This window comes from Cololabis saira, chromosome 21 (genome assembly GCF_033807715.1).
Source record: "Cololabis saira isolate AMF1-May2022 chromosome 21, fColSai1.1, whole genome shotgun sequence".
NCBI classification, from domain to species: Eukaryota; Metazoa; Chordata; class Actinopteri; order Beloniformes; family Belonidae; genus Cololabis; species Cololabis saira.
In genome coordinates, this window is record NC_084607.1 from 12,459,553 (window position 1) to 12,483,963 (window position 24,411).

A 24,411-nucleotide genomic window follows, 5' to 3' on the forward strand; every position below is an offset into this window, starting at 1 on the left:
AATAACTCTTTAATGTTTACACACTCAAAGAATGTTTTAATCACATGGTCTACTTTATTGAATTTCACACAGAAGTGAAAAAAGTGCAAAACAACAGACAACACAAAAAAATGCAAGATTTGTATAAACAAAAAAAAAACTGTTGAATATATATGTAAGAAATTAATTATACTAAACTGAAGTCCTACATTATGCAAGGTAAACCTTTTGGTCTCTGACAACATTAAAACATTTATACAGAATGTATGCGCTTTGTTAACGCAGATTAAAATCTGTCAAAACTGAATAAGGCAAAACTGAACACAAGCTTAAAAGATGTACAATTCAACATTAGACAGCGGGTCCCGTATATATTAAAATGAGCGGAGAATGTGTGATTAAACCATTTCATCTCCATTCTTCATACTAAATGTACACAGAAGAGAATAGATATTAATTTGCTTTTCTACAGAGTGATGGTTGTTATTAGTATTATTATTACATGTTTCTAAAGTTGCACATCACAAAGAAGAGAAGCTCCAAAACATGACTGGTGACATAATTATTCATACATAATTAACACTTTTTGGCATCAAAAACATTTAGTAACACAGGACAGTTTAAGTATTATTGTCACCATTTTTACTCCACTATCCTTTCACTATCCTCAAAAGCAGAGGTCACTATAGCACAATAACTTCACATCATCTTCCTGTCAGAGTGATCGGACACACGTCCAGATCGCTGGTGTCTGACCTCCAGGTGTTTGCTCTGCACGTGGTCAAAGTGCTGCAGCAGCTCGTTGTAATCCACCTTTGCATGGGAGGCACGTTTGCCGCCCACTTGCTGTTTAGAGTCCATATACTTGGATTCATCCACAGTCCTCATGAGCTCCGGGTTGGGGACGCACTTCAGGCGGTGGGAGAGCAGCTGGAAGGCCTGGCTCTGCGGCAGCAGCATCAGCAGGCCGTACAGAGCCTTAATCAAGTACGGGTTGTTCTCCACGTCCAGGAGCTGCAGACGCAGGTAGGTGAAAATGGGGCTTTCGATGAGTTGCACCAGCTTGTCGACCTCCATCAGGAAATCTACCGTCACCTCCAGATTTCCAAACTTCTGGATCAGGTCATAGGCGTGCCTGTAGTTCTGCGTGAGGAAACAGAGGGACACGGTGGCCACTGGGTTGTGGCACCAGGAACGATACAAGCAGCAAAACAAAGCACAACTTTCCTGGGTATGCAGGTCTTTTAGCTGGTTGCGCAACTCAAAGAGCTCAGCAGAGGTGAGGAGGATGGTGTTGAGCGTTTGAACCATGGTGGAGGCAAACTTAAGGTCCTCCTCTTTCAGCAGAATGTCAGCCATAGAATGAAAAATGTTCTCTGCATGAAGCAACAGACACAGCTGTCTGATGATAAAGCCTCCTCTGTTGTCCAGAAGCTTTCTCTCCAGGCTGAAACGCTTCAGCAAATTAATCATGAACTTGTAAAAATAGGAGTTCATACTGGGAGTGGTGGGGGAGGAGTCCACGCCTTTGGGGCCCGTGATGGGTTGCTGTCCCGCCTTCGGCACCTTGAGCACCAGTTTGTTGTCGGTGCTGTCGCAGGAGGAGGCCGGGTCCGTCTGGCCGGCAGGAGAGGAAGCTATTTCAGCCAACACCTCCAGATCTTTCAGTATCACCTCATCGGACTCGTCGGACAGTGTTTTAAGCAGAATGGGGAAAAGGCTGTCTGTGTGACGGAACATTTTGCGTGGAGTCTTGATGTACAGGTGATAGAGCCATTTGAGTACAGCTATGCGGGTCATCATACCAGTGGACGAGTCGTGGAGGTGGCGGTCCAACACTTGGACAATACCATCCAGGTCCAGATTCACCTGAAGCCTTTCTCCACTTGCTGGAGTGAAGAAACTGATATTACTGAAACCAACAGACTCTTGCGATGCATTCAGCACATCACTGCTGTCTCCGTCCACTTTGCTCTGGCCCTCTCCCATGGAGGGGGACCCCGTGCTTCCACTTTTTTCCTCCTCATTATCCTCATCGTCCTCAGGAGTCACCAGTTTCATCAGACTGTGATTGCAGGCACTAGCTGCTTCTTTGGTATTCTTTTTTCTGTCGTCATAGGAAAGGCAAGGGAGCACCGCCGTCAGTATCCCAGAAGAATAAGGGAGAACCACCCTGCCCGCAAGCTGGATGAACTCCCTCATCCACGTCATAGACGTCAGCTGGATCAGATCATTTGTAAGTTTGGTTTCATCTGCAACCTGGCAGTGGATTACCAAGATGTTGGCCATTTCAGCAAATTTCACTTTGGAAGGCGTTTTCTTAATCTCCTTCAGAAACTCTCCCAACACCACCTCGCAGGTCCTGCGGATCTCCTTGCTGTTGTCGCCGAGGATTTGGAAAAGTCCATCCAGGATCTCCGGGAGATAGTCCAACAAGTTAATGTCCGGCACAGACTCCAGCACGTGGATCCAGGAGATGATAAACTGTCTGGCATATTGATTATTAGAGTAGATTCTCTCCCTCAGCAGAGGCACGAACGCCACTAAATCAAACGTGTTGCTTTCTGTGACAATGTCCTTCAGCAGTCTGTCCAGGAGTTCTGATCCGCTCTTCACATTGGGGTCTGGGTCTGCGGCCAGCTTGCTGAGACCGTCGAACAGCAGGTTGAAGTGGGGCAGCACGGCTCCTCTGGCCACCTTGAATGAATGAATGAAAAACTTTATTTCGAACATGCTCAAATATATATATATATATATATATATATATATATATATATATATATATATAAAAACCAAAGAACAAAAATAATAATAATCATAATAAATACAGTATAATACAAATCATAACAATCATAAACAAAAACATGCCTCACTGGCTTTTTTTTTTTTTTTTTTTTTTCCTTTTTAAGCATGCTCGAAATGGAGCGGGGAGAAGTTAAAAAACGTATGTAGCCCTGCCCCGGTTATCCACAACACAAAACATAATTCGCCACCCTAAATTAAGCCGTATACATATATACATATACACATACATACACATATGCACATACACATATTCATATTATCCATACACAGAGGTGTCAAGTAACGAAGTACAAATACTTCGTTACCTTACTTAAGTAGAAATTTTGGTTATCTATACTTCACTGGAGTGATTATTTTTCAGACGACTTTTTACTTTTACTCCTTACATTTTCACACAATTATCTGTACTTTTTACTCCTTACATTTTAAAAACAGCCTTGTTACTCTATTTCATTTCGGCCTTTAAAAAAGAAACTATCCAGTTAAATTGCTCCATCCGGATAGAGTGAATTTGGTTGTGGTTGTTTCAGATGTTCTTGTCCAGTTTTGTTCTTACATCCGTTCCCTCAGATTCCTGCAACTAAACTTGGATGTACATTCCAATAAAGGTTAGGATAAATGATAACATGCCTCTGAAGTTTGACTTTTTGCACCATTACAATACTTATAGGCAACTAGTCATCATATCTCCTGCTCTCTGAAACACATGTTAATGCTCAATAGTACACATATATGGTTCTTTAATATATTTGCATTATACTAAGATGCATTCATTTTCCATGGCTTTTGTCCTTAATGGCTTTTTTACTTTTACTTTTATACTTTAAGTAGTTTTGAAACCAGTACTTTTATACTTTTACTTGAGTAAAAAACTTCAGTTGATACTTCTACAGGAGTATTTTTAAACTCTAGTATCTATACTTCTACCTGAGTAATGAATGTGAATACTTTTGACACCTCTGGCAGCAATACATTATACTTTATACATTTAAATAGTAATCTAACATGCTATTTTTTTACTGCAACTCTCCCTGTCTATATCTCATAATAATCTCATAATACATACCTTGACGATGTTGTAGAGGGCCTCGCAGGCGTAGTAGCGCAGCCGGCTGTCCGAGTCATTGAAGCAGGTGAGCACAGGCTCGATCAGCTCCTTCAGGTACAGACCCGAGTCCTTCCCCAGGGCGATGGAGCAGGCAGCCAGCCCGATCAGACCCCCCTTCCGACTGTGGGGGTGCTGGGACAGAGCGAACTCCGAGGCCAGGATCTGGATCACGTGTCTGATCTGAGTGGAGTTGTTCTGAGCCACGAATTCCCGCACCAGCTTCTCTATCTCCAGAGCTGCGACTTTCCTCTTCTCGTACAGTTTGTCATTCAGAGCTCTGACGATGTTGGGCGTCAGAGGCGAGAAGTCTTTCTCCGTGTTCATGATTGCAGCTGATTACACGCCGTTTTTCCGGTGTGCATTTATGTTTAAATGATTGAAAATAAACTCACCGCACGCACTCATTCACTTAACCAGGAAGCTCCGTGACATGAAGCAGCTGACCAGTTACATCCGGCGGAAATACGTAATGTCTGCAACTTTTTGCTGCGTTCCATTTACCTCGGAAATCGGAACTCGGAACTAGGAATGACGTCACAGCCGAGTTATCAGCGTTCCAGTTACAAAGTAGGTAAACAAGTTTGTAGTTTGCATATACCACATGAAACATGTAAATTACACTATAGCAGCATATATATGCCGAACAATACTTGAATACGACTAATTTAGTGTGACCAAAACTAGAATGAAGTGCTACGAATTTTTACAGAGCTCTCTTCTACTGTTTACAACCGGGGCAGCCATCTTGGAATGTGAACTCGGGGGTGGTGAAGACTCTCCCACTTTCCCAGTGGGAAATCCCACTTCGAGGGGCGTTCCAGTTGAAAATTCCGACTGGGAACTGGGAAATCCCCACTTCCGAGGACAAATGGAACGCGGCATTATTTGGGTCCTGAAGCCTGATGTTTATGGTCTGCGTTAAATCGACGCCGTAGCCTACGGCGTAGGGTACGCAGCGACGCGCACCGTACAGTGTGCGTCGCCGCGTACCCTACGCCGTAGGCTCTGCGTTGGTGTAACGCCAAACCATAAATCAGCCTTGATTCGTTGAGCAGACATATATAGACATATACATAATAGACGCCTCATCGACCGCTGGGGCGCCAGAAATACGGCCGCCATCTTGGAGCGGGCATCCTACTCAAACGACAGTATGAGACAGAACAGTATTGAAGATGCCAGAGCACTGTGCCGCGTATTCCTGTACAACTCGGCGAACAATTACGATCAGGGATAAAAATAATGAATAAATAAAAAAAAAAATTAAAATCTAAAAATAAGGCTACACCACATTGCCAAACTCACCTCTCTTGACCTGCAGAAAGGGAGCATGAGAAAGAAGCTCTGCAAAGCAGTCTTCTTTCAGGGCTTAAATATATATAATGTATCTCGTGCCCACGCATTATTTTACACGTGGATGGCATTATAACCTACTGCCTGGACTTCGTGGGATGGTTATTCATCATTAATAACGGTAATTACACTCTATTTATATTAAAGAGCAAGAGTATTGTCATGGCGAGTGTCGTAATAACATGTGACATTTGAAAAAAATAAAATAATGCGTGGCCACGCATTAATAACTCGTGGCCACGCATCGATTATCTCGTGGCCACGAGTTATTAATGCGTGGCCACGCATTATTTTATTTTGTTCAAATGTCACCAGAGGGGCTCCGTACAAAGATTCCTTGAACCTCGAAAAATAAGAAAGAAAAAAAATGTATATGTATGTATATATATTTGTATATATATGGATATATGTTTATTATTGTTTCTTCATATTATTAAAATAGCTGAGTTTTACACAATCTGCATCTCTATAGTCGTGTTTGTACATGTATGTGTGTGTACTTGCAAACTAGCCTACCTATCATACCTATTCACATACCAGAATATTCTATTACTGTTAAACCTACTATGAATATTAAAATACGACCCGAGTGAAAATCAGTTTTGTATTCTGAGTTATGACTGATTAAATCAGATGACACAGAGTGGAGCAGGTGCCCGCACCAAGATGGCGGCTGCATGGTCAAGGCCAATAGGCAGCAGCAGCGGTCGATGACGCGTCTATGTATATATGTCTATGGGTGGAGCTTTGTTAGCTTCAATTAGCTTCTTTTAGCCAGGCGCTGCACGTTTTTTTATGTTTTTATTCCACATTGACAAACATTTTATCTTCTTCGAGATCCACTAACAGCCAGATTTCAGCGATGGCGGCCGGCTCCTCTTTCCACTCGCGGCTCGCGTCCATCATGGAGGCGATGGCCAAGTCTGCTCTGGGTCAGGTCTGCAAGCTGGTGGACGAGGACTCGGCGAAGCTGCAGCTGGAGCTGTCCCAGCTCCTGGCCACCAACTCAGCCCTGGCCAGGAAAGTAAACACCCTCGAGTGCGAGCTGACGGTCGTGAGGACGGACGCGAGCAAGTTGAGTAAAAGTTATCGCAACGTGGGTGTGCAAACCATCTGCTGCAGAGACGAGGATGGCTGCGATGGTACCAAAGTTTCCCAACAACAGCTGCTCTGATGTCATTCACAGAATCTCCTCTGTGTTTAATGCATGTGTTTTACTTGTTTTGTTTATATTTTCCTCCCCTCAGTGACAAGGCCTCTGACAATAGAGGGGATCTTTGGAAAAGACTGGTGTATGAACCTTTGGAAAGGCAAAGACCCGTACAGTCTGGAGATAAGCACGGACTCACAAGCTGCACACACTCCTGATGAGGTGAGAGGGAGTTAAGCCTGGTTTATGGTTCTGCGTTAAATCGACGCAGTCCTTACGCCGTAAGGTACGCGGCGACGCGCACCGTATGTTGCGCGTCTCCGCGTACACTACGGCGTAAGCTCTGCGTTGGTCTAACGCGGGACCATAAATCAGCCTTTACTCTGTCACTCGGCATTTAATATCTTTATGGTGATCAGAGGTGTCAAAAGTATTCACATTCATTACTCAGGTAGAAGTATAGATACTAGAGTTTAAAAATACTCCTGTTGAAGTATCAACTCAAGTTTTTTACTCAAGTAAAAGTATAAAAGTAGGCTACTGGTTTCAAAACTACTTAAAGTATAAAAGTAAAAGTAATGTAAGGGGGGAAAAAGCCATTAAGGACAAAAGCCATTGAAAATGAATGCATCTTAGTATAATACAAATATATTAAAGAACCATATACGTGTACTATTGAGCATTAACATGTGTTTCAGAGAGCAGAAGATATGATGACTAGTTGCCTATAAGTCAAGGGCGTAGGTTTGGTCTCAACATTGGTATGGACGATATAACAGCATAACCTGCATGTTCACTTTTTGCTGGGGACCAAACAGATTGGGTGAACGGGGGTCAGAGCTACATTTGTCACGAACATGAACCTAATTAATTGATAGACTAAATGATCAATGCAAAATAAATCTGTATTGACTTATACTAACTTTCATGTGTATTGGTTCACATGGTATTGTAATGGTGCAAAAAGTCAAACTTCAGAGGCATGTTATCATTTATCCTAACCTTTATTGGAATGTACATCCAAGTTTAGTTGCAGGAATCTGAGGGCAACGGATGTAAGAACAAAACTGGACAAGAACATCTGAAACAACCACAACCAAATTCACTCTATCCGGATGGAGCAATTTAACTGGATAGTTTTTTTTTAAAGGCCGAAATGAAATAGAGTAACAAGGCTGTTTTTAAAATGGAAGGAGTAAAAAGTACAGATAATTGCGTGAAAATGTAAGGAGTAAAAGTAAAAAGTCGTCTGAAAAATAATTATTCCAGTGAAGTATAGATAACCAAAATTTCTACTTAAGTAAAGTAATGAAGTATTTTTACTTCGTTACTTGACACCTCTGCAAACAACTAATTATGGGCATGTTGCATAACGGGTAAAAACTAAATAAAGCTTAAATATGATAGAAGTAAATGTATTAAAATAATCAAATATATTTTTATAGTAAAAGTTAATTAACTTGTGCACCGAAAAGCAACATGTCATATTTTTTTGTTTGTACAAAAAAAAAAAAAAAAGAAATCAATTCACAAAGAACGTAAATTAAAAAACAACAACAAAGTAAACTAAAATAAAATATCTGCCGGCCAACACAGACATTCCTTTTTAGTTCCCAAGTTACAATTCAGTTAATACCATTCAACAACAGCAAACAATGTTTATACCTTTCATGACACTGGGTATGTCAGTCAAACGTAACCAACATATTACATTATATTTCATTAAAATACTGGCTTTAATTGTTCTTTTGAATGTAATGTTTGATTTTGATTCTTTGTTTTCTTTGTTCAGATTGTTCAATAAACTGATTCCTTTCACAGAAACACAACGTTCCATCAGTTTAGTCCTGAATCTTGGTTTTTTAAAGATCTCTGTTCCTTTTAAGTTATACTTGCTTTCTCTTTTTTCAATTTTTTTTCTGAATGTTAAATGTGTATGCAGTGTGTTTTAAATCAAATTAAAACTACAGTCAAGGAATAATAATAGAGTATTAAGATGTGGGAACATGTCAAATGTGACAATAAGGGTTGCACCTAAAAAATATACGTTTTCATCATGTTTAGACTTGCCTAAATTCAGACAACATAAAAGAAAGATTAACCATCAAAGCGTTGATTTGAGCTCAGTAATCCATCAACAAATCCATAAGGAAGTAGCGCACCAAAATGTTAAATGTTCTGAACTGAAAAGTGTTTCTTTGATCACAATCTTGAATAGTTATTCAGTCATCAAAACAGCTGCTGACTGGCAAGAATTTCTGCCCAAGTTATAACTGATGGGAAAATACTGCTATCACAGAAAATCTCTGTTCATGGAACTAGTGCTGGGCGGTATGACCAAAAATTTATATCACGGTATTTTTCAAAATTATATCTGTTTCACGGTATATCACGGTTTGTTTTTTTTCATGCACAACTGGGTGTTAACCACATTTTCTAATGATTTGGAAAGGAATTGCTGCAGTAAATTGGCTTAGAATGGCCTATTTTACTGTCATGAGGAGGAAATATTGTAGAAAAACATTAATGTCCACACTAGTATAAATACAGGTTTGCATGGCCGGCACTTATGATGCCCACATATGTCCGCTGTAAACAATGCAACTGCTAAATAGTGATGCACCGAAATGAAAATTTGTGGCCGAAACCGAAACCGAAAATAATAATAAACACTTGGCCGAATACCGAACAATACCGAACATGGTTTTTCGCAGTTTTTCATTTATTTTGCCAATTTTTTCACCATTGCATAAATCAAATAAATTTGATTTAGGCATGCTTTTCAAAGAAAAAAATCTTTTACAAAATGACAAGGTAGAAAATATTTATTGAACATAAAAAAACTGAACATTTTTTAATTTCCCAGCATTATGTTGTTTTGGTTCCACCTCCTGGTGAATGTTAGGTAAAATTCTTATGTGGTTACTTTTTGGTTGGCCAACGATTTATGTTTGTGGCGCAACCGGTACGGGAGCGGCCAGTCTATTTCCTTATATTACAACGCCATTATTAATTGTTCGTTTTTTTTCCCACTTATTCCACCGAACACCGAAAGTGTTTTTTTGCCATTTTCGGCCGAACAATTTCGGTTACCGAACAATCGGTGCATCACTACTGCTAAACAGTCCCCTCACAAACAGTGTCCAGCGGCGCTACGTTCCCAACGTTGTGTACGCTACTGTACATACTCACCGGTATTACGGTATATGAAAAATTCATATCAAAAGAAAAATAAACACCGGTATTCGGTATGAACCGGTATACCGCCCAGAACTACATGGAACCATAGTAAATTAATGTATTCTTTTTTTTAACAGTCTGTAGGGACTCTGTCTGACCAAATTTCCATCACTGAGGTCAAAGAAGAGCATGTGCAGGATGCTGCCACTCAGTCCCAGCAGGAAACACTCATCGCTGAAGGTAAGGGAGGGAAGAAGGAACTGACGCGGGGTAAAGATATAGCAGCTTTGGCCTCGATTCATCAGTGTTTGACTCTTTTCATCTATACAACAGAACATGAACGCTTGACTGAGGAAAGAGGGCATCCTACTTTGGATTACGTGGTTGAGGGCAGCACTTCCAGCCTGTCGTTTGATCAGGATGGAGAGCAGGTTGTCTCTTCAGATGCTATCGAAGAACAAACTGTGCGTTTAATATCCATGAATGGTGTAGAACAGGCCTTCAGCACTCATATCATTCCCATTGATGAAGATGATGAAGAAGAGGGGGAGGAGGAGGAGGATGAAGAGGAGGATGATGATGTCCAGTTTGTTCAAGCAAGCAAGCGGGAGACTTTACCAACGGACAGCACTGAAAACAGCGCTCTGGAGAAGGATTCGCATGATGATTTCAGCAGGCCTGATGTTGAAACCACAGAATGTCCCAGCAGGAACAGATTTACCTGTCACATTTGTACTAGGACATTCTTTCACAAAGGCACTCTTACACGCCACATTAAGTCACATAAGTCGAACTTCTGCAACTTTTGCAAGCAGCGTTTCCATAACAAAAGCAAGCTAAACTCACACAGGTGTGTTCCAGTAGATCCCATGAAGAGAACTCGCAAGTCATGCGAGTTATGTGATAAGGTATTTGCCAACCCGTCCGCGTTGAGGATTCACTATGTCGTCCACACGGGAGAGAAGCCGTACCGTTGCACCATGTGTGACAAACGGTTTACACAGAAAGGCAATCTGAAATGTCATCTTCGCATCCACACTGGAGAAAAACCTTTCGTCTGCGTTAAATGTGGGAAGACTTTCACACAGAAGGTGAATCTCAACCATCATTTAATAGCACACAGGAATCAAGAGGTCTCTGAAGAAAAGCCTGTAGTTAAAAAACAATTTAAAACCTAGTAACGGAAACCTGACAGTGAGTGTTCGTTAGGGCTGCACAATTAATTTATTTTTAATCACAATTTTGGCTTCCCGAGATTATCATTTTAGCCATAATTGTGCAGCCCTACTGTTTGGTTTGGTTTGGTTTTTTTGTTGTGAGACTAGGTAATCTTGTAGTGATTTGTAGTATGTACTATTGTGACTAAAACGTAGAGTGTAGAACTAAAATGTTTTTGTAAGTTAGGGCCAATCCCAATAAACCCCCTAGCCCTACTTTTCAGGTCTACCCCTAAATTTTTCGCGTTCCCGTGAGCGTAGTGGTGTCCCAATTCCTCTTTGCATGTAGGGGTAGTGGGCATAACGAGGGGTAGGGTGTATGAATCTACCCTTTCACAGCGAGGGATTTCAGATGCTGACTCGCTGACCGAGGGCCAGAGAAAATTTCCCAGAATGCTTTACGTCATCATTTGCAGACTTGAATCAAACAAAAAACATGGCGGACATTTTATCATTTTTTTAGTGAATAAAATCAATATTTTGAGTTAGTTTCTGCATTAAAATGCGTTTTGATTACATTTCTAGCGAGAAATATATATTTTACTTTCATAATATTCACTCAGTGAATGTACATAATCACTCGCTTGCCCGTTGTTGTGAAATTTTTTCAGATCTCGCCAGAATAAAGGCTGATTTATGGTTCCGCGTTACACCAACGCAGAGCCTACGGCGTAGGTTACGCGGCGACGCGCACACTACGCCGTAGGCTCTGCGTCGATTTAACGCGAAACCATAAATCGCCAGCGGCTTTCTCATCCCCGAAAACATCGGAGCAAATTTCTTAACGGGCGTTATTTGGATAAACAGCCCAGGTTGGGGATCTTAACGGTTACTTTTACGCCTGAAAAAATATTAAAACTTAATAAACTGGCATATTAACAGCACTACAGCGGAAATTAAAACAGCTTCTAGCTCTCGGCTTCCTGATATGGTGTGACGTATGTGCAAACGTAACTACGCAGTCGCTTACGTACCCGAACGTAAATCACGCAGTGACGTAGCAAGTGGTGTCCCAATCCCTAGGGAAGATTACAAAGCCCTACCGCTTGTGGCTTCATTTTGAGGGCTAGTGGTAGTGAGTAGGGTGAACATTGGGATTGGCCCTTGGTTTTATTACTTGAGTGTTTTTCAGTGTTTCATTTTAAATAAAACCCCGTCATGTCTCTGACTGTGAGTTACACTTTTATTTGCTACAATTCCTTTTAAATGATCACTTAGTTTTTTCTTTTTCTAAGTCTACTCGTAATTTAAGTAGCATGACTCATCCCTGGAATCATTATGTGTTCACTTTGAATGCTCTGAACAAAGCGCTTCTGTTTTTTTGAAGAAAATTGAGATTAACTATCTTGACAACACAATTAGTTTTCATGAAATTGTGATGCAACCATAAAAATACAGTAACACCATTTAGATTCCAACCATTTATTTATCTTTTAAATATGACCAAGACAACATTTTCATAACATGTTTTTCAATAAAACAAACCATCTTCCATTTAATCCCAAGAGATCAGGCGTAAGAGACAATGGCAACACCTGGGACAATGAAGCAAACTGTTGTTTTATTTCTACTTTGTTTCAAAGAGGTAGTTTTAAAGGTTTTAAGATGCATGTGTGCAAATCAAAGAGCACCTTCCAAAAGTAGTTATTTTGGTTTTATCTGGATCAAGCCTATCGTGGCCTGAGAAGTGAGGTATGTAGACATGCATGACTTGCTTTTTCTCATAGTTTAAGATTAGCTGTTGTGTCTCCTGCTGCCTGAGGATACGGTTAAAAAGAAATCTGAAAGTCCTGGAAGTCCTCATCAGTCACAAATAATTTAAAAAAACATTACACAAATCTGTACTGGTGTTCAGCAGCTGAAAACATTCAACTCAGCGCTAAATTTAAAAATGTTCCACTGTTAAATCTATGAACGTTACAATAAGAATATTGTTTATAAAGACTTTGTGTTTTAAACTAATATTTGTCATCCATGTTGGAGGTTAATATCGACATAGTGGCACATGCTGTGCCACTCTGACCAGAACTGAGTGGACCCCTGTCAAACCCTTCTGGTTTAACTACCCAGTTGAAACACTGGTGATGATTTAAACCATACTTATACGTGTAACATTTGCCACAGTCCACACAGCTGTAAGGTTTTTCGCCGGTGTGTGTTCGAAGATGGATGTTCAAAGAGCTTTTCTGGGAAAAGCTCTTGCCGCAGTCTGGGCAGCTGTATGGTTTTTCGCCCGAGTGCACTCGCTGGTGCAGTTTCAGGTACGTTTTTTGAGCAAAGCGTTTACCGCAGACGGAGCAGCTGAATGGTTTTTCACCGGAGTGTCGCCTAATGTGAACTTTCAAACTGCTCAAGTAGTTGAAGACCTTTCCACAAAATAAACACTCAAACCGCTTTGTTGGTTTCGCGTTCTGAAAGGCCAGTTCTTTGGTTGTGTTCAGGTGGAGGCCATTGGTGTAGTTCGAGTTTCCCACAGCGGCTGCAGGCGAGTTTATGTTTTCAACCATTGTGCTCATTGCTGCATCATCTATTAGCCTGTCCATTATTGTCGGCTGTGCACGTTGTTGTATTTGACTTTCAGATGTCATGGGGAAGTTGGTTAATTCCCCTGTGTGGAGCTGCAGGTCATTAACAGATCTGTGCAGCGTGCAGTCATCCTCAAACATCCCAACAACTGCAGAATGAAAAGAAATACAGGCACAAGATATAATCATAATTACAGTTTATACATAATACAAATAATTGCGTCCTTTTGGCTATAATGAATAATTACGTTTTCTGTTATCGGTGTGCCTCATCTGTTGGCTAATAGGATGATCATCATATGTCTCCTCCTTGATAAAGACAAGATCAGGTTCTCCTCCCATCATGTCAATTGCCTACCAAACAGTACAGGGAAAAACAGCTATGAACACAACAATCATTTTTACAGCCACTGACTCAATAGCATATCTAAATCTGGATGACCTGTGCTCCTGCATTTGTCATAATAGAAGTATCCGCTGGTTCTCTTGCTTGAGGAGGCAGCCTGTCTTCCCTCCACAGATCCATGCACCAGTCCTTTCCAAATACCCCCTCAATGGCTGGAACAGACTGGTGCTGATCTACAAGAGATGAGAGAGAGAAATAAAGAAAACAACATTGAACTCGAGTTAGTTGGCTGTAGTCGCAAGCACAATAGACCAGTGGTCAGCAACCACTTTAGCGCCGCCCTAGCAGCTCCCTGGAGCTTTTTCCAAAATGTTTGACCTTTTTTTTCTTCTCTTTTTTCTTCTTTTTTTCCTTTTTTCTCTTCTTTTTTTGTTCCTTTTTTGTTCTTTTTTTCCTTTCCTTTTTTTCCCTTTTATTCTTCCTTTTTAATCTCGACATTTTGCCTTTTTTCTCTGAAGTTTTGAATTTTTTCTCAACATTTTGACTTTTTTCTCAAGATTGTACTTCAACATTAATCTCGACATTTCAACTTTTTTCTCGAAATTTCAACTTTTTTCGAAAGATTGTACTTCAACATTAATCTTGACATTTCGACCTTTTTCTCGACATTTCAACCTTTTTCTCGACATTTTGACTTTTTTCTCGACATTTCGATTTTTTTCTCAAAGTGCATAATGAATCTTCCCCCAGTTATAACTATAGATATACTATAAATACATGCAGCATGTGTTGCCTTCATTCTAAGGCTTAGACCTTTCATTCTTTTGCGGCTCCAGACATATTTGACATATATTTTTGTTTGGACCAAAAACACATATTTGTTTTTGGTCCAATATGGCTTTTTTTTCTCCCTTTTTTCCGTTTTTTCTCCTTTTGTTTCTTTTTTATTGTTCTTTCTTTTTTGTTCCTTTTTTCTTCCCTTTTTTAATTTCGTCTTTTTTCTCAAAGTTTTTAATTTTTTCTCAACATTTCGACTTTTTTATCAAGATTGTACTTCAACATTAATCTTGACATTTCGACCTTTTTCTCGACATTTCAACCTTTTTCTCGACATTTTGACTTTTTTCTCGACATTTCGATTTTTTTCTCAAAGTGCATAATGAATCTTCCCCCAGTTATAACTATAGATATACTATAGATACATGCAGCATGTGTTGCCTTCATTCTAAGGCTTAGACCTTTCATTATTTTGCGGCTCCAGACATATTTGACATATATTTTTGTTTGGACCAAAAACACATATTTGTTTTTGGTCCAATATGGCTTTTTTTTCTCCCTTTTTTCCGTTTTTTCTCCTTTTGTTTCTTTTTTATTGTTCTTTCTTTTTTGTTCCTTTTTTCTTCCCTTTTTTAATTTCGTCTTTTTTCTCAAAGTTTTTAATTTTTTCTCAACATTTCGACTTTTTTATCAAGATTGTACTTCAACATTAATCTTGACATTTCTCGAAGTGCATAATAAAAAAATTAAAAAAAAAAAAGATATATATATATATATATATATTTATATATATATTTATAACTAACACAGATACATGCAGCATGTGTTGCCTTCATTCTAAGGCTTAGACAAGACCTTTCATTTTTTTGCGGCTCCAGACATATTTGACATATTTTGTTTGGACGAAAAACACATATTTGTTTTTGGTCCAATATGGGTTTTTTTCCCCTTTTTTCTTCTTTTGTTTCTTTTTTATTGTTCTTTCTTTTTTGACTTTTGACTTTTTTCTCAAAGTTTCGACTTTTTTCTCGACATTTCGATTTTTTTCTCAAGATTGTACTTCAACATTAATCTTGACATTTCGACTTTTTTCTCGACATTGACCTTTTTCTCAACATTTCGACCTTTTTCTCGACATTTTGACTTTTTTCTCAAAGTGCATAATGAAAAAAAAATCTGCCCCCAGTTATAACTAATACAGATACATGCAGCATGTGTTGCCTTCATTCTAAGGCTTAGACAAGACCTTTCATTTTTTTGCGGCTCCAGACATATTTGACATATATTTTTGTTTGGACCAAAAACACATATATGAATATGGCTTTTTTTTCCCTTTTTTTTTCCTTTTTTTCTCTTTTGTTTCTTTTTTCTCTTTTGTTTCTTTTTTCTTGTTCTTTCTTTTTTGTTCCTTTTTTCTTTCCTTTTTTTCTCTTTTTTTCTTCCTTTTTCCTTTCCTTTTTAATTTCGACTTTTTTCTTGAAATTTTGACTTTTTTCTCAACATTTCAACTTTTCTCAACATTTCGACTTTTTTCTCAAGACTGTACTTCAACATTAATCTTGACATTTCGACCTGTTTCTCGAAATTTCGACCTTTTTCTCGACATTTCGACTTTTTTCTTGAAGTGCATAATGAAAAAAAATCGTTTTTTTCCTTTTTTTCTCTTTTTTTCTTTTTTGTTCTTTCTTTTTTGTTCCCTTTTCCTTTCCTTTTTAATCTCGACATTTTGACTTTTTCTTGAAATTTTGACTTTTTTCTCAAACTTTGAATTTTTTCTCGACATTTCGACTTTTTTCTCAAAATTTCGACTTTTTTCTTGAAGTGCATAATGAAAAAAAATCTTTTTTTTCCTTTTTTTCTCTCTTTTTTGTTCCTTTTTTCTCTTTTTTTTATTCCCTTTTCCTTTCCTTTTTAATCTCGACATTTTGACTTTTTCTCAAAATTTTGACTTTTTTCTCGAACTTTGAATTTTTTTTCAACATTTTGACTTTTTTCTCAACATTTTGACTTCTCCTCGACATTTCGACTTTTTTCTCAAGATTGTACTTCAACATTAATCTCGACATTTCGACTTTTTTCTCAACATTTCGACTTCTCCTCGACATTTCGACTTTTTTCTCAAGATTGTACTTCAACATTAATCTCGACATTTCGACTTTTTTCTCGACATTTCGACTTTTTTCTCAAGATTGTACTTCAACATTAATTTTGACATCATCAGCATGTGTTGCCTTCATTCTAAGGCTTAGACAGGACCTTTCATTTTTTTGCGGCTCCAGACATATTTGACATATATTTTTGTTTGGACCAAAAACACATATATTTGTGTTTTTGGTCCAATATGGCTTTTTGTTCCTTTTTTCTTCTTTTTTTTTCCTTTTTTCTCTTTTTTTCTTCCTTTTTCCTTTTAATTTCGACTTTTTTCTCGACATTTCGACTTTTTTCCTCAAGATTGTACTTCAACATTAATCTTGACATTTTGACTTTTTTCTCGACATTTCAACCTTTTTCTCGACATTTCAACCTTTTTCTCAACATTTCGACTTTTTTCTCGAAGTGCATAATAAAAAAATCTCCCCCCAGTTATAACTAATATATACAGTTATAAATACATGCAGCATGTGTTGCCTTCATTCTAAGGCTTAGACAAGACCTTTCATTTTTTTTTCAGCTCCAGACATATTTGACATATATTTTTGTTTGGACCAAAAACACATACATTTGTGTTTTTGGTCCTCTTTTTTTGTCTCTTTCAACATTTTGGGTTTCCGACCCCTGCAATAGAACATTGTTATCTTGTAGTCTGCACAGACACAATGGTCTATTAGAGCCCTGTGTGCAGCTGTCTGACCTGGGGGCTGCCGGAGGCTGACGCCGCTGTTGACGGGGTAGGACTGCGCCTCCCTGGCCGCTCTCAGCTGCACCTCCAGCGAGTAGCAGCGCTTCTTCAGCGCCTCATTCTCCGTCTTGTGAACATTAATCTCGACATTTCGACTTTTTTCTCGACATTTAGACTTTTTTCTCGAAATTTCGACTTCAACATTAATCTTGACATTTCAACTTTTTTCTCGACATTTCGACTTTTTTCTCAACATTTCGACTTTTTTTTCGACATTTCGACTTTTTTCTCAAGGTTGTACTTCAACATTAATCTCGACATTTCGACTTTTTTCTCAAGATTGTACTTCAACATTAATCTCGACATTTCAACCTTTTTCTCGACATTTCAACCTTTTTCTCGACATTTCGACTTTTTTCTCGACATTTCAACCTTTTTCTTGACATTTTTACCTTTTTCTTGACATTTCGACTTTTTTCTCGAAGTGCATAATGGGAAAAAAATCTTTTTTTTCCTTTTTTTCTTTTCTTTTTTTGTTCCTTTTTTCTTCCTTGTTCCTTCTGTTTTTTCCTTTTTTTTAATTCCTTTTTCCTTTCCTTTTTAATCTCGACATTTCGACTTTTTCTCGAAATTTTGACTTTTTTCTTGAACTTTGAATTTTTCCTCAACATTTTGACTTTTTTCTCAAGATTGTACTTCAACATTAATCTTGACATTTCGACTTTTTTCTCGACATTTCGACCTTTTTCTCGACATTTCGACCTTTTTCTCGACATTTCGACCAAGTGCATAATAAAAAAAAAAAATCTTCCCCCAGTTATAACTAATATATACAGTTATAAATACATTCAGCGTGTTGCCTTCATTCTAAGGCTTAGACAAGACCTTTCATTTTTTTGTGGCTCCAGACACATTTGACATATATTTTTGTTTGGACCAAAAACACATATATTTGTGTTTTTGGTCCAATCTCTTTCAACATTTTGTGTTTCCGACCCCTGCAATAGAACACCGTTATCTGTATCTTGTCTGCACAGACACAATGGTCTATTAGAGCCTTGTGTGCAGCTGTCTGACCTGGAGGCTGCCGGAGGCTGACGCCGCTGTTGACGGGGTAGGACTGCGCCTCCCTGGCCGCTCTCAGCTGCACCTCCAGCGAGAAGCAGCGCTTCTTCAGCGCCTCGTTCTCCGTCTTGTGAAGGGAGATCTCGGTGCGAAGGACGGACGAGCATTCATCGGCGAGATTGCCGATCTCCAGCACCGCCGTCTTGGTTAATTTGTCCAGGATCGCGGCCATCTGCGACCGAAACCCCCGGTTTGCAGTGTCGCACATCATATCGTCAGAAACAACCCCAGGATTTCGTGATTTATTTTGGCTCACTTCCCACCGTTGGCAACGTTTGGCTATTTTCATCAAATATGTGATGCAGCTGTCCCGCAAGGGGTTATGGGAAACTGTACACTCGGAATTACCATTTACGAGGAGCAGTGAAGGCAACACTTTAACGCAGATATCAGAGCTGTGGATGAAGCCTGAATTATTGTTCTGCGTTAAATCGACGCACAGCCTACGGCGTAGGTAACGCGGCGACACGCTCCGTAGGCTCTGCGTTGGTGTAACGCGGAACCATAAATCAGCCTTTAAACCATAAACCATGGATGGTTTATCCACCGCTCCGGCAAATATTAATATTATATTAGGCCCTGAAAAAACAAACGCAACCTTTTACCATGATGTTACTCTGAAATAATTATACAGATTTTATTATTATGAATGTATATATAACACAGTTCCTTTTGTAGCAGCAGCTGTTATCAACATAGATATATATAAAGGCCTTTATATATATCTATGGTTATCAACCCCACTGCTATGTATTGGATTAAAATAGCAACCCTAATGGTAAAAAAAGAATGTGTTGCTGCATTATTTCTGGATAATTTCAGAAATATTTTGATTTGTTTAATTAAATTGTATTTTATTTTGATATGAAAGTATACAGTCTAGTGTAAGAAATATCAGTAATGTTTATTGTCTAATAGTGATATTTTTTAAAATGACTGTAAAACTTTTCTTATAACTCACGATAAATATAATTGGGATCAATATTAACACTGTTCATACTCCTTAAATGGAAAAAAAAAAAGATCACAGGCATATTGATAACTAATAATAAACATCTAAACCAGACATAATTACTGCCATCTAGTGGTAATCATGCGGAACTACAATACTAGTCTATCTATCTATCTATCTATCTATCTATCTATCTATCTATCTATATATATATATATATATATATATATATATATATATATATATATAGCAGAAGTTATAAAACAAGAATACATTTCCAAGAAGGATTTGACCAAAAATAATTTTATTTTAGTTTGCAAGAAGGCTTTAATGTGCTTATGTAGTTGTAGTAAGTCAAGAATTGTTCATCCAGAGACTGGATACAAACACTGTTCTTATCCAAGGATTTCTCAGGCGGACATTTAATATGTTCAGTTAAAGTTCACAAGCGTCATTCATGCCACGTAATAGTAGAAATAAGTTGTTTTTTTTAATAAAGAAACGCAACATTAGTGGTGGGTAGTTTGCATGGGGAATTATTGTTATGTAGACTTAAGAAAAGGTACACAGGGAAGAAAACTATTCTTGTCTGACATTTTCTGCGTATTTGAACATCTGGAGGTATAAATATAACTGACAATACTCACATCAGGGGTAAAGATACTCAATTTACCAAGAAAATTTAAACCAAAGGTTAAATTTGATGATTGTTGCACTTCTAAGATGTTCCATCAATGAATGTCCCACTAAATGCTGGTGTGCCAGATTCACTACTGTAAATATTCAAACTAGGATCTAGATGTACAGCAAAGTGTTTTTTCAGATTACAGTTCTTTGTAAAACCTTTGCCACATTTGATACAAACAAAAGGTTTTTCTCCCGTGTGTGTGCGCTGATGCATATCGAGGGTGCATTTCTGAATAAAGCCCTTTCCGCAAATGGGACAGCGATATGGCTTTTCCCCAGTGTGTGTGCGCTGGTGTGTGTACAAGTGGCCTTTTTGGGCGTATCGCTTTCCACACAGCGTGCATCTAAAAGGCTTCTCCCCTGTGTGACTTCTCTGGTGGATTTCCAGCTGACTAAAGCATCTGAAATTCTTGCCACACTGCAAGCAGCCAAACCTCTTAGCAACAGAGTTTCTGCAACTGTGAAGCTTCATATGCCTGAGAACATTTAAGCTTTGGGAGGCAATATTTTGAACCAATCTTTTTCCATCTTCTAGGTTAGTGTCTCCAGGTGTTAGTTGTGGATTCCAGCGTGGTTCGTCCACCCTCGGTTCAGGGAGAGACGGTTGGCTCCGAGTCACAAAGCCATCAGGGAATAAAGGCTGCTGATGCTCCGTGCTATTGGTGAATAGAGGCTGCTGGTGTTCTGCAATGGGTTTGGTGTGTTGCATCACTTCCGGATCCTGCATATCCGGAACTACTTCCCCTCCTGTTGATGGAAGTGAAACTTGTCAACATTTAAAAAAAATAATTTATTCCAATGATTCCAGTAAAGGCCACAAGATTTTTTTTTTCTTAGCACAATTTTATTGAGCATGAAGACAATAACATAAGTATCATGACCAAAAGGGGGAAAATGCTTACTTCTGGACAGTCAGTAAGCATTTTCTATTTGGTAACAAGAAATGTATTGGACTCATCACAACCTAAAAATGCAATACTCACCGTTTCTACTTATCCCATCTTGTTTAATGTTTTCATTATCTGCCTCTGGTGGCTCCTCCTTTACCAATATCATTTCAGGCGGCTCTTTCGGTGGATTTCGAAGCTAATTATTAAAAATAAAAATAAATAAAAAATACAAATTTAAAAAGGACACACCAATTGCACCTTACAAATGCAGAACGGGGTAACACAGCTACTACTTATTCCTGTGCTCTTCCAAAATTCTTAAAAGTTTGAGCTGAATCTATCAAATTATATGTAAACAGATAATATACAGTTAAAGGAGCTTGAGGCAAGAATAAGAAATGAGACTCATTAGCGCTACGACGACTGTCGGGGGTACTGCAGCCAACAGCGAAGCCGGCACGGGAGAACGGGGAGAACGCGCATGCTGCGTCATTTGATGTCACATCCGCAGGACAGCGCGGGAAATTCCGGTCCGGAATTGCAGCACATTTTGCAGCACACAGCCTGTTCAAGGCAACGGAGAAATATGCTAGAGGGCTCATTCGTTTTGGTTTGGAACGCTTCATCTGACATTATTACTAGAAAACTTAAAACGTATACGCATTTTTTTTTCATAAATCCTGCCTCAATCCTGCCTCATGCTCCTTTAAGACAGATGCTCTATATTAGCAATACATTTTGATTGGCAGTTGGGAGTTTCCATGGTGATACATTTTGAGAGGCAATAGAGATTTCCACGGTGACTCATATTGAGAGTGCAACACAAGTTATTCCCACACACATCAGTGTAACTCTTGTGTTGGACAGTGGGGCAAAAAAGTATTTAGTCAGCCACCAATTGTGCAAGTTCTCCCACTTAAAAAGATGAGAGAGGCCTTTTATTTTCAACATAGGTTCACTTCAACTATGAGAGACGGAATGGGAGGAAAGAATCCAGGAAATCACATTGTAGGATTTTTACTGAATTAATTGGTAAATTCCTCTGTAAAATAAGTACTTGGTCACTTACAAAGAACTAAGATTTCTGGCTTTCACAGACCTGTAACTTCTACTTTTAAGAGGCTCCTCTGTCCTCCACTCGTTTTAATCCACCTGTATTAATGTCACCTGTTTTAACTGGTTATCAGTATAAAAGGACGTGAGAAACAAAATTGTAGACCTGCACCAGGCTGGGGAGACTGAATCTGCAATAGTTAAGCAGCTCTGTGTGAAGAAATCCACTGTGGGAGCAATTATTAGAAAATTGAAGACATACAAGACCACTGATAATCTCCCTCGATCTGGGGCTCCATACTAGATCTCATCCCGTGGGGTAAAAACGATCACAAGAACGATGAATACAAATCTCAGAATAAAAACACGGGGGGACCTAGTGAATGACCTGCAGAGAGCTGGGACCAGAGTAACAAAGGTTCCATCAGTAACACACTACGCTGCCAGGGACTCAATACTGCAGTGCCAGACGTGTTGCCCTACTTAAGCCAGTACATGTCCAGGCCCGTCTGAAGTTTGCTAGAGAGCATGTGGATGATGCAGAAGAGGATTGGGAGAATGTTATATGGTCAGATGAAACCAAATTAGAACTTTTTGGTAGAAACACAACTTGTCATGTTTGGAGGAGAAAGAAAGCTGAGTTGCATCTAAAGAACACCACACCTACTGTGAAGCATGGGGGTGGAAACATCATGCTTTGGGGATGTTTTTCTGCAAAGGGACCAAGACGACTGATCTGTGTAAGGGAAAGGATGAATGGGGCCATGTATCGTGAGATTTTGAGTGAAAACCTCCTTCCATCAGCAAGGGCATTGAAGATGAAACATGGCTGGGACTTTCAGCATGACATGATCCCAAACACATCGCCCGGGCAACGAAGGAGTGGCTTCGTAAGACACATGAAGGTCCTGGAGCGGCCTAGCCAGTCTCCACATCTCAACCCCCATAGAAAATCTTTGGAGGGAGTTGAAAGTCTGTGTTGCCCAGCGACATTCCCAAAACATCACTGCTCTAGAGGAGATCTGCATGGAGGAACGGGCCAAAATACCAGCAACAGTGTGTGAAAACCTTGTGAAGACTTACAGAAAACGTTTCACCTCTGTCATTGCCAACAAAGAGTATATAACAAAGTATTGAGATGAACTTTTGTCATTGACCAAACACTTAACACGTGTAGTGCTGTAGTGCTAGTCATCTGTTTGCTAGTGTTGGAGTACCAACCTGTGCTGCTGTGCTACGGAAGTTGATGTACAAATGTATATGTAGAGTATCTAACTCTATAAATAGCATTATCACCTGCTTAACAAATCCTGCACTCAGCTCAGTCAGGTTCACATCCACGTTGTGGAACCACTGGCGTTCATGTCTCTACACTTGCACCTGACACTGTTTTCTTTTTGTGTCACTGTTGTTTTTTAGTATTCTGTATTGTGTTTTTTTTTTTTGGTCTCTTATATCATAGGTTGTTGTATTTTATATCATGTATGTTATATGTATAATTTTTTAATGGTACTATGGACCTCTTCTCAAGATGTGTCTTTAATAAACTATGAATTGAATTGAACTTATTTTCCACCATAATTTGCAAATAAATTATTTTAAAATCAGACAATGTGATTCTTCTGGATTTTTTTTTTTCTTCCATTTTGTCTCTCATAGTTGAGATAGAAAATTACAGGCCTCTTATCTTTGGGAGAAATTGCACAACTGGTGTCTGACTAAATACTTGTTTGCCCCACTGTATGTAGTAGTAGTAGTAGTAATACTAATAATACAAATAATAATCATAATAATAATTATGATTATTATTATTATTATAATGACTGTAGACTTACTTCACTGGCTGGGTGTTCTTCCCCTCGATGAAAACTGCTCTCAGCAGGGGGATTTGTGCATTCCCACAGGGTTTCACCGGGATGCAGTACACTAAATTAAATACACAAACAAACTTAATACCGGAGATAAAATTGTGGAAGAGTACAAGGAATCAACGAACCTACCTTTTAATGACCGGTGCCAGAAATGTAGTGTTTTCTGCAGAGTCCTTCACTACTGAACAAGCTGCTGCCACTGGATCCTGCCTGGCCGCCTGCGCCATGAACAGCAACTTCTCCATCAGCTGCAGCTTCTCCGAGAGGGACGAGATTTCATTTCGCCCTCGAGTTATCTCTATTTTCAGCATCTTTGATTCGATCTCCACCAGTTTGCTGATTTCCATCACAGCTGTTTTGGTTAACGCGTCCATGATGGAGACGAGCTGCGCTTGGAAAGAAAACACTGTCGACATGTTTCTTTGGTCTCTGCTATTACTACGGACTAAATGCACGCAGACAAGTTGCCAGCCAGCAGGTATTCCAGAAGAAAACTGTAAAAAGCGTAGTTGCACTACTGCACGATGGAAACTAGACCCCACAAGCTTTGCGAG

General features: G+C 39.1%; 3 protein-coding genes across 3 annotated transcripts; 1 reads left to right on the forward strand and 2 right to left on the reverse strand.

Moving 5' to 3' along the window:
• Window positions 1-34: 34 nt before the first annotated feature.
• vac14 (vac14 homolog (S. cerevisiae)) lies at window positions 35-4,343 on the reverse strand. The gene is made up of 2 exons (XM_061712230.1): window positions 3,851-4,343; window positions 35-2,676 (listed from the first exon to the last, which is right to left on the reverse strand). Exons 1-2 carry the CDS (start codon window positions 4,214-4,216, stop codon window positions 679-681), a joined length of 2,364 nt encoding a protein of 787 aa, XP_061568214.1. The 5' UTR covers window positions 4,217-4,343; the 3' UTR covers window positions 35-678.
• Window positions 4,344-5,893: 1,550 nt separating this feature from the next.
• Window positions 5,894-10,753, forward strand: LOC133422588 (zinc finger protein 470). Its single transcript, XM_061712604.1, has 5 exons — window positions 5,894-6,387; window positions 6,493-6,617; window positions 9,713-9,815; window positions 9,909-10,039; window positions 10,391-10,753. The coding sequence occupies exons 1-5, from the start codon at window positions 6,108-6,110 to the stop codon at window positions 10,751-10,753; spliced, it is 1,002 nt and encodes a 333-aa protein (XP_061568588.1). The 5' UTR covers window positions 5,894-6,107.
• Window positions 10,754-12,084: 1,331 nt separating this feature from the next.
• Window positions 12,085-24,404, reverse strand: LOC133422589 (uncharacterized). The gene is made up of 8 exons (XM_061712605.1): window positions 23,987-24,404; window positions 23,822-23,912; window positions 21,027-21,129; window positions 20,076-20,790; window positions 18,357-18,709; window positions 13,760-13,896; window positions 13,566-13,671; window positions 12,085-13,466 (listed from the first exon to the last, which is right to left on the reverse strand). Exons 1-8 carry the CDS (start codon window positions 24,271-24,273, stop codon window positions 12,751-12,753), a joined length of 2,508 nt encoding a protein of 835 aa, XP_061568589.1. The 5' UTR covers window positions 24,274-24,404; the 3' UTR covers window positions 12,085-12,750.
• Window positions 24,405-24,411: the final 7 nt, after the last annotated feature.

What these genes read in the sequence shown, in the direction of transcription:
- vac14 (XM_061712230.1), bottom strand. Translation starts at nt 4,216, where the DNA reads ATGAACACGGAGAAAGACTTCTCGCCTCTGACGCCCAACATCGTCAGA. An exon ending in CCCTCTACAACATCGTCAAG is followed by an intron (nt 2,677 to 3,850) that starts GTATGTATTATG and finishes CATTCATTCAAG; the next exon opens with GTGGCCAGAGGAGCCGTGCT.
- LOC133422589 (XM_061712605.1), bottom strand. Translation starts at nt 24,273, where the DNA reads ATGTCGACAGTGTTTTCTTTCCAAGCGCAGCTCGTCTCCATCATGGAC. An exon ending in CTGGCACCGGTCATTAAAAG is followed by an intron (nt 23,913 to 23,986) that starts GTAGGTTCGTTG and finishes TATTTAATTTAG; the next exon opens with TGTACTGCATCCCGGTGAAA. An exon ending in TGACAAATGCAGGAGCACAG is followed by an intron (nt 13,672 to 13,759) that starts GTCATCCAGATT and finishes ACTGTTTGGTAG; the next exon opens with GCAATTGACATGATGGGAGG.
- LOC133422588 (XM_061712604.1), top strand. Translation starts at nt 6,108, where the DNA reads ATGGCGGCCGGCTCCTCTTTCCACTCGCGGCTCGCGTCCATCATGGAG. An exon ending in AGACGAGGATGGCTGCGATG is followed by an intron (nt 6,388 to 6,492) that starts GTACCAAAGTTT and finishes TCCTCCCCTCAG; the next exon opens with TGACAAGGCCTCTGACAATA. An exon ending in GGAAACACTCATCGCTGAAG is followed by an intron (nt 9,816 to 9,908) that starts GTAAGGGAGGGA and finishes TCTATACAACAG; the next exon opens with AACATGAACGCTTGACTGAG.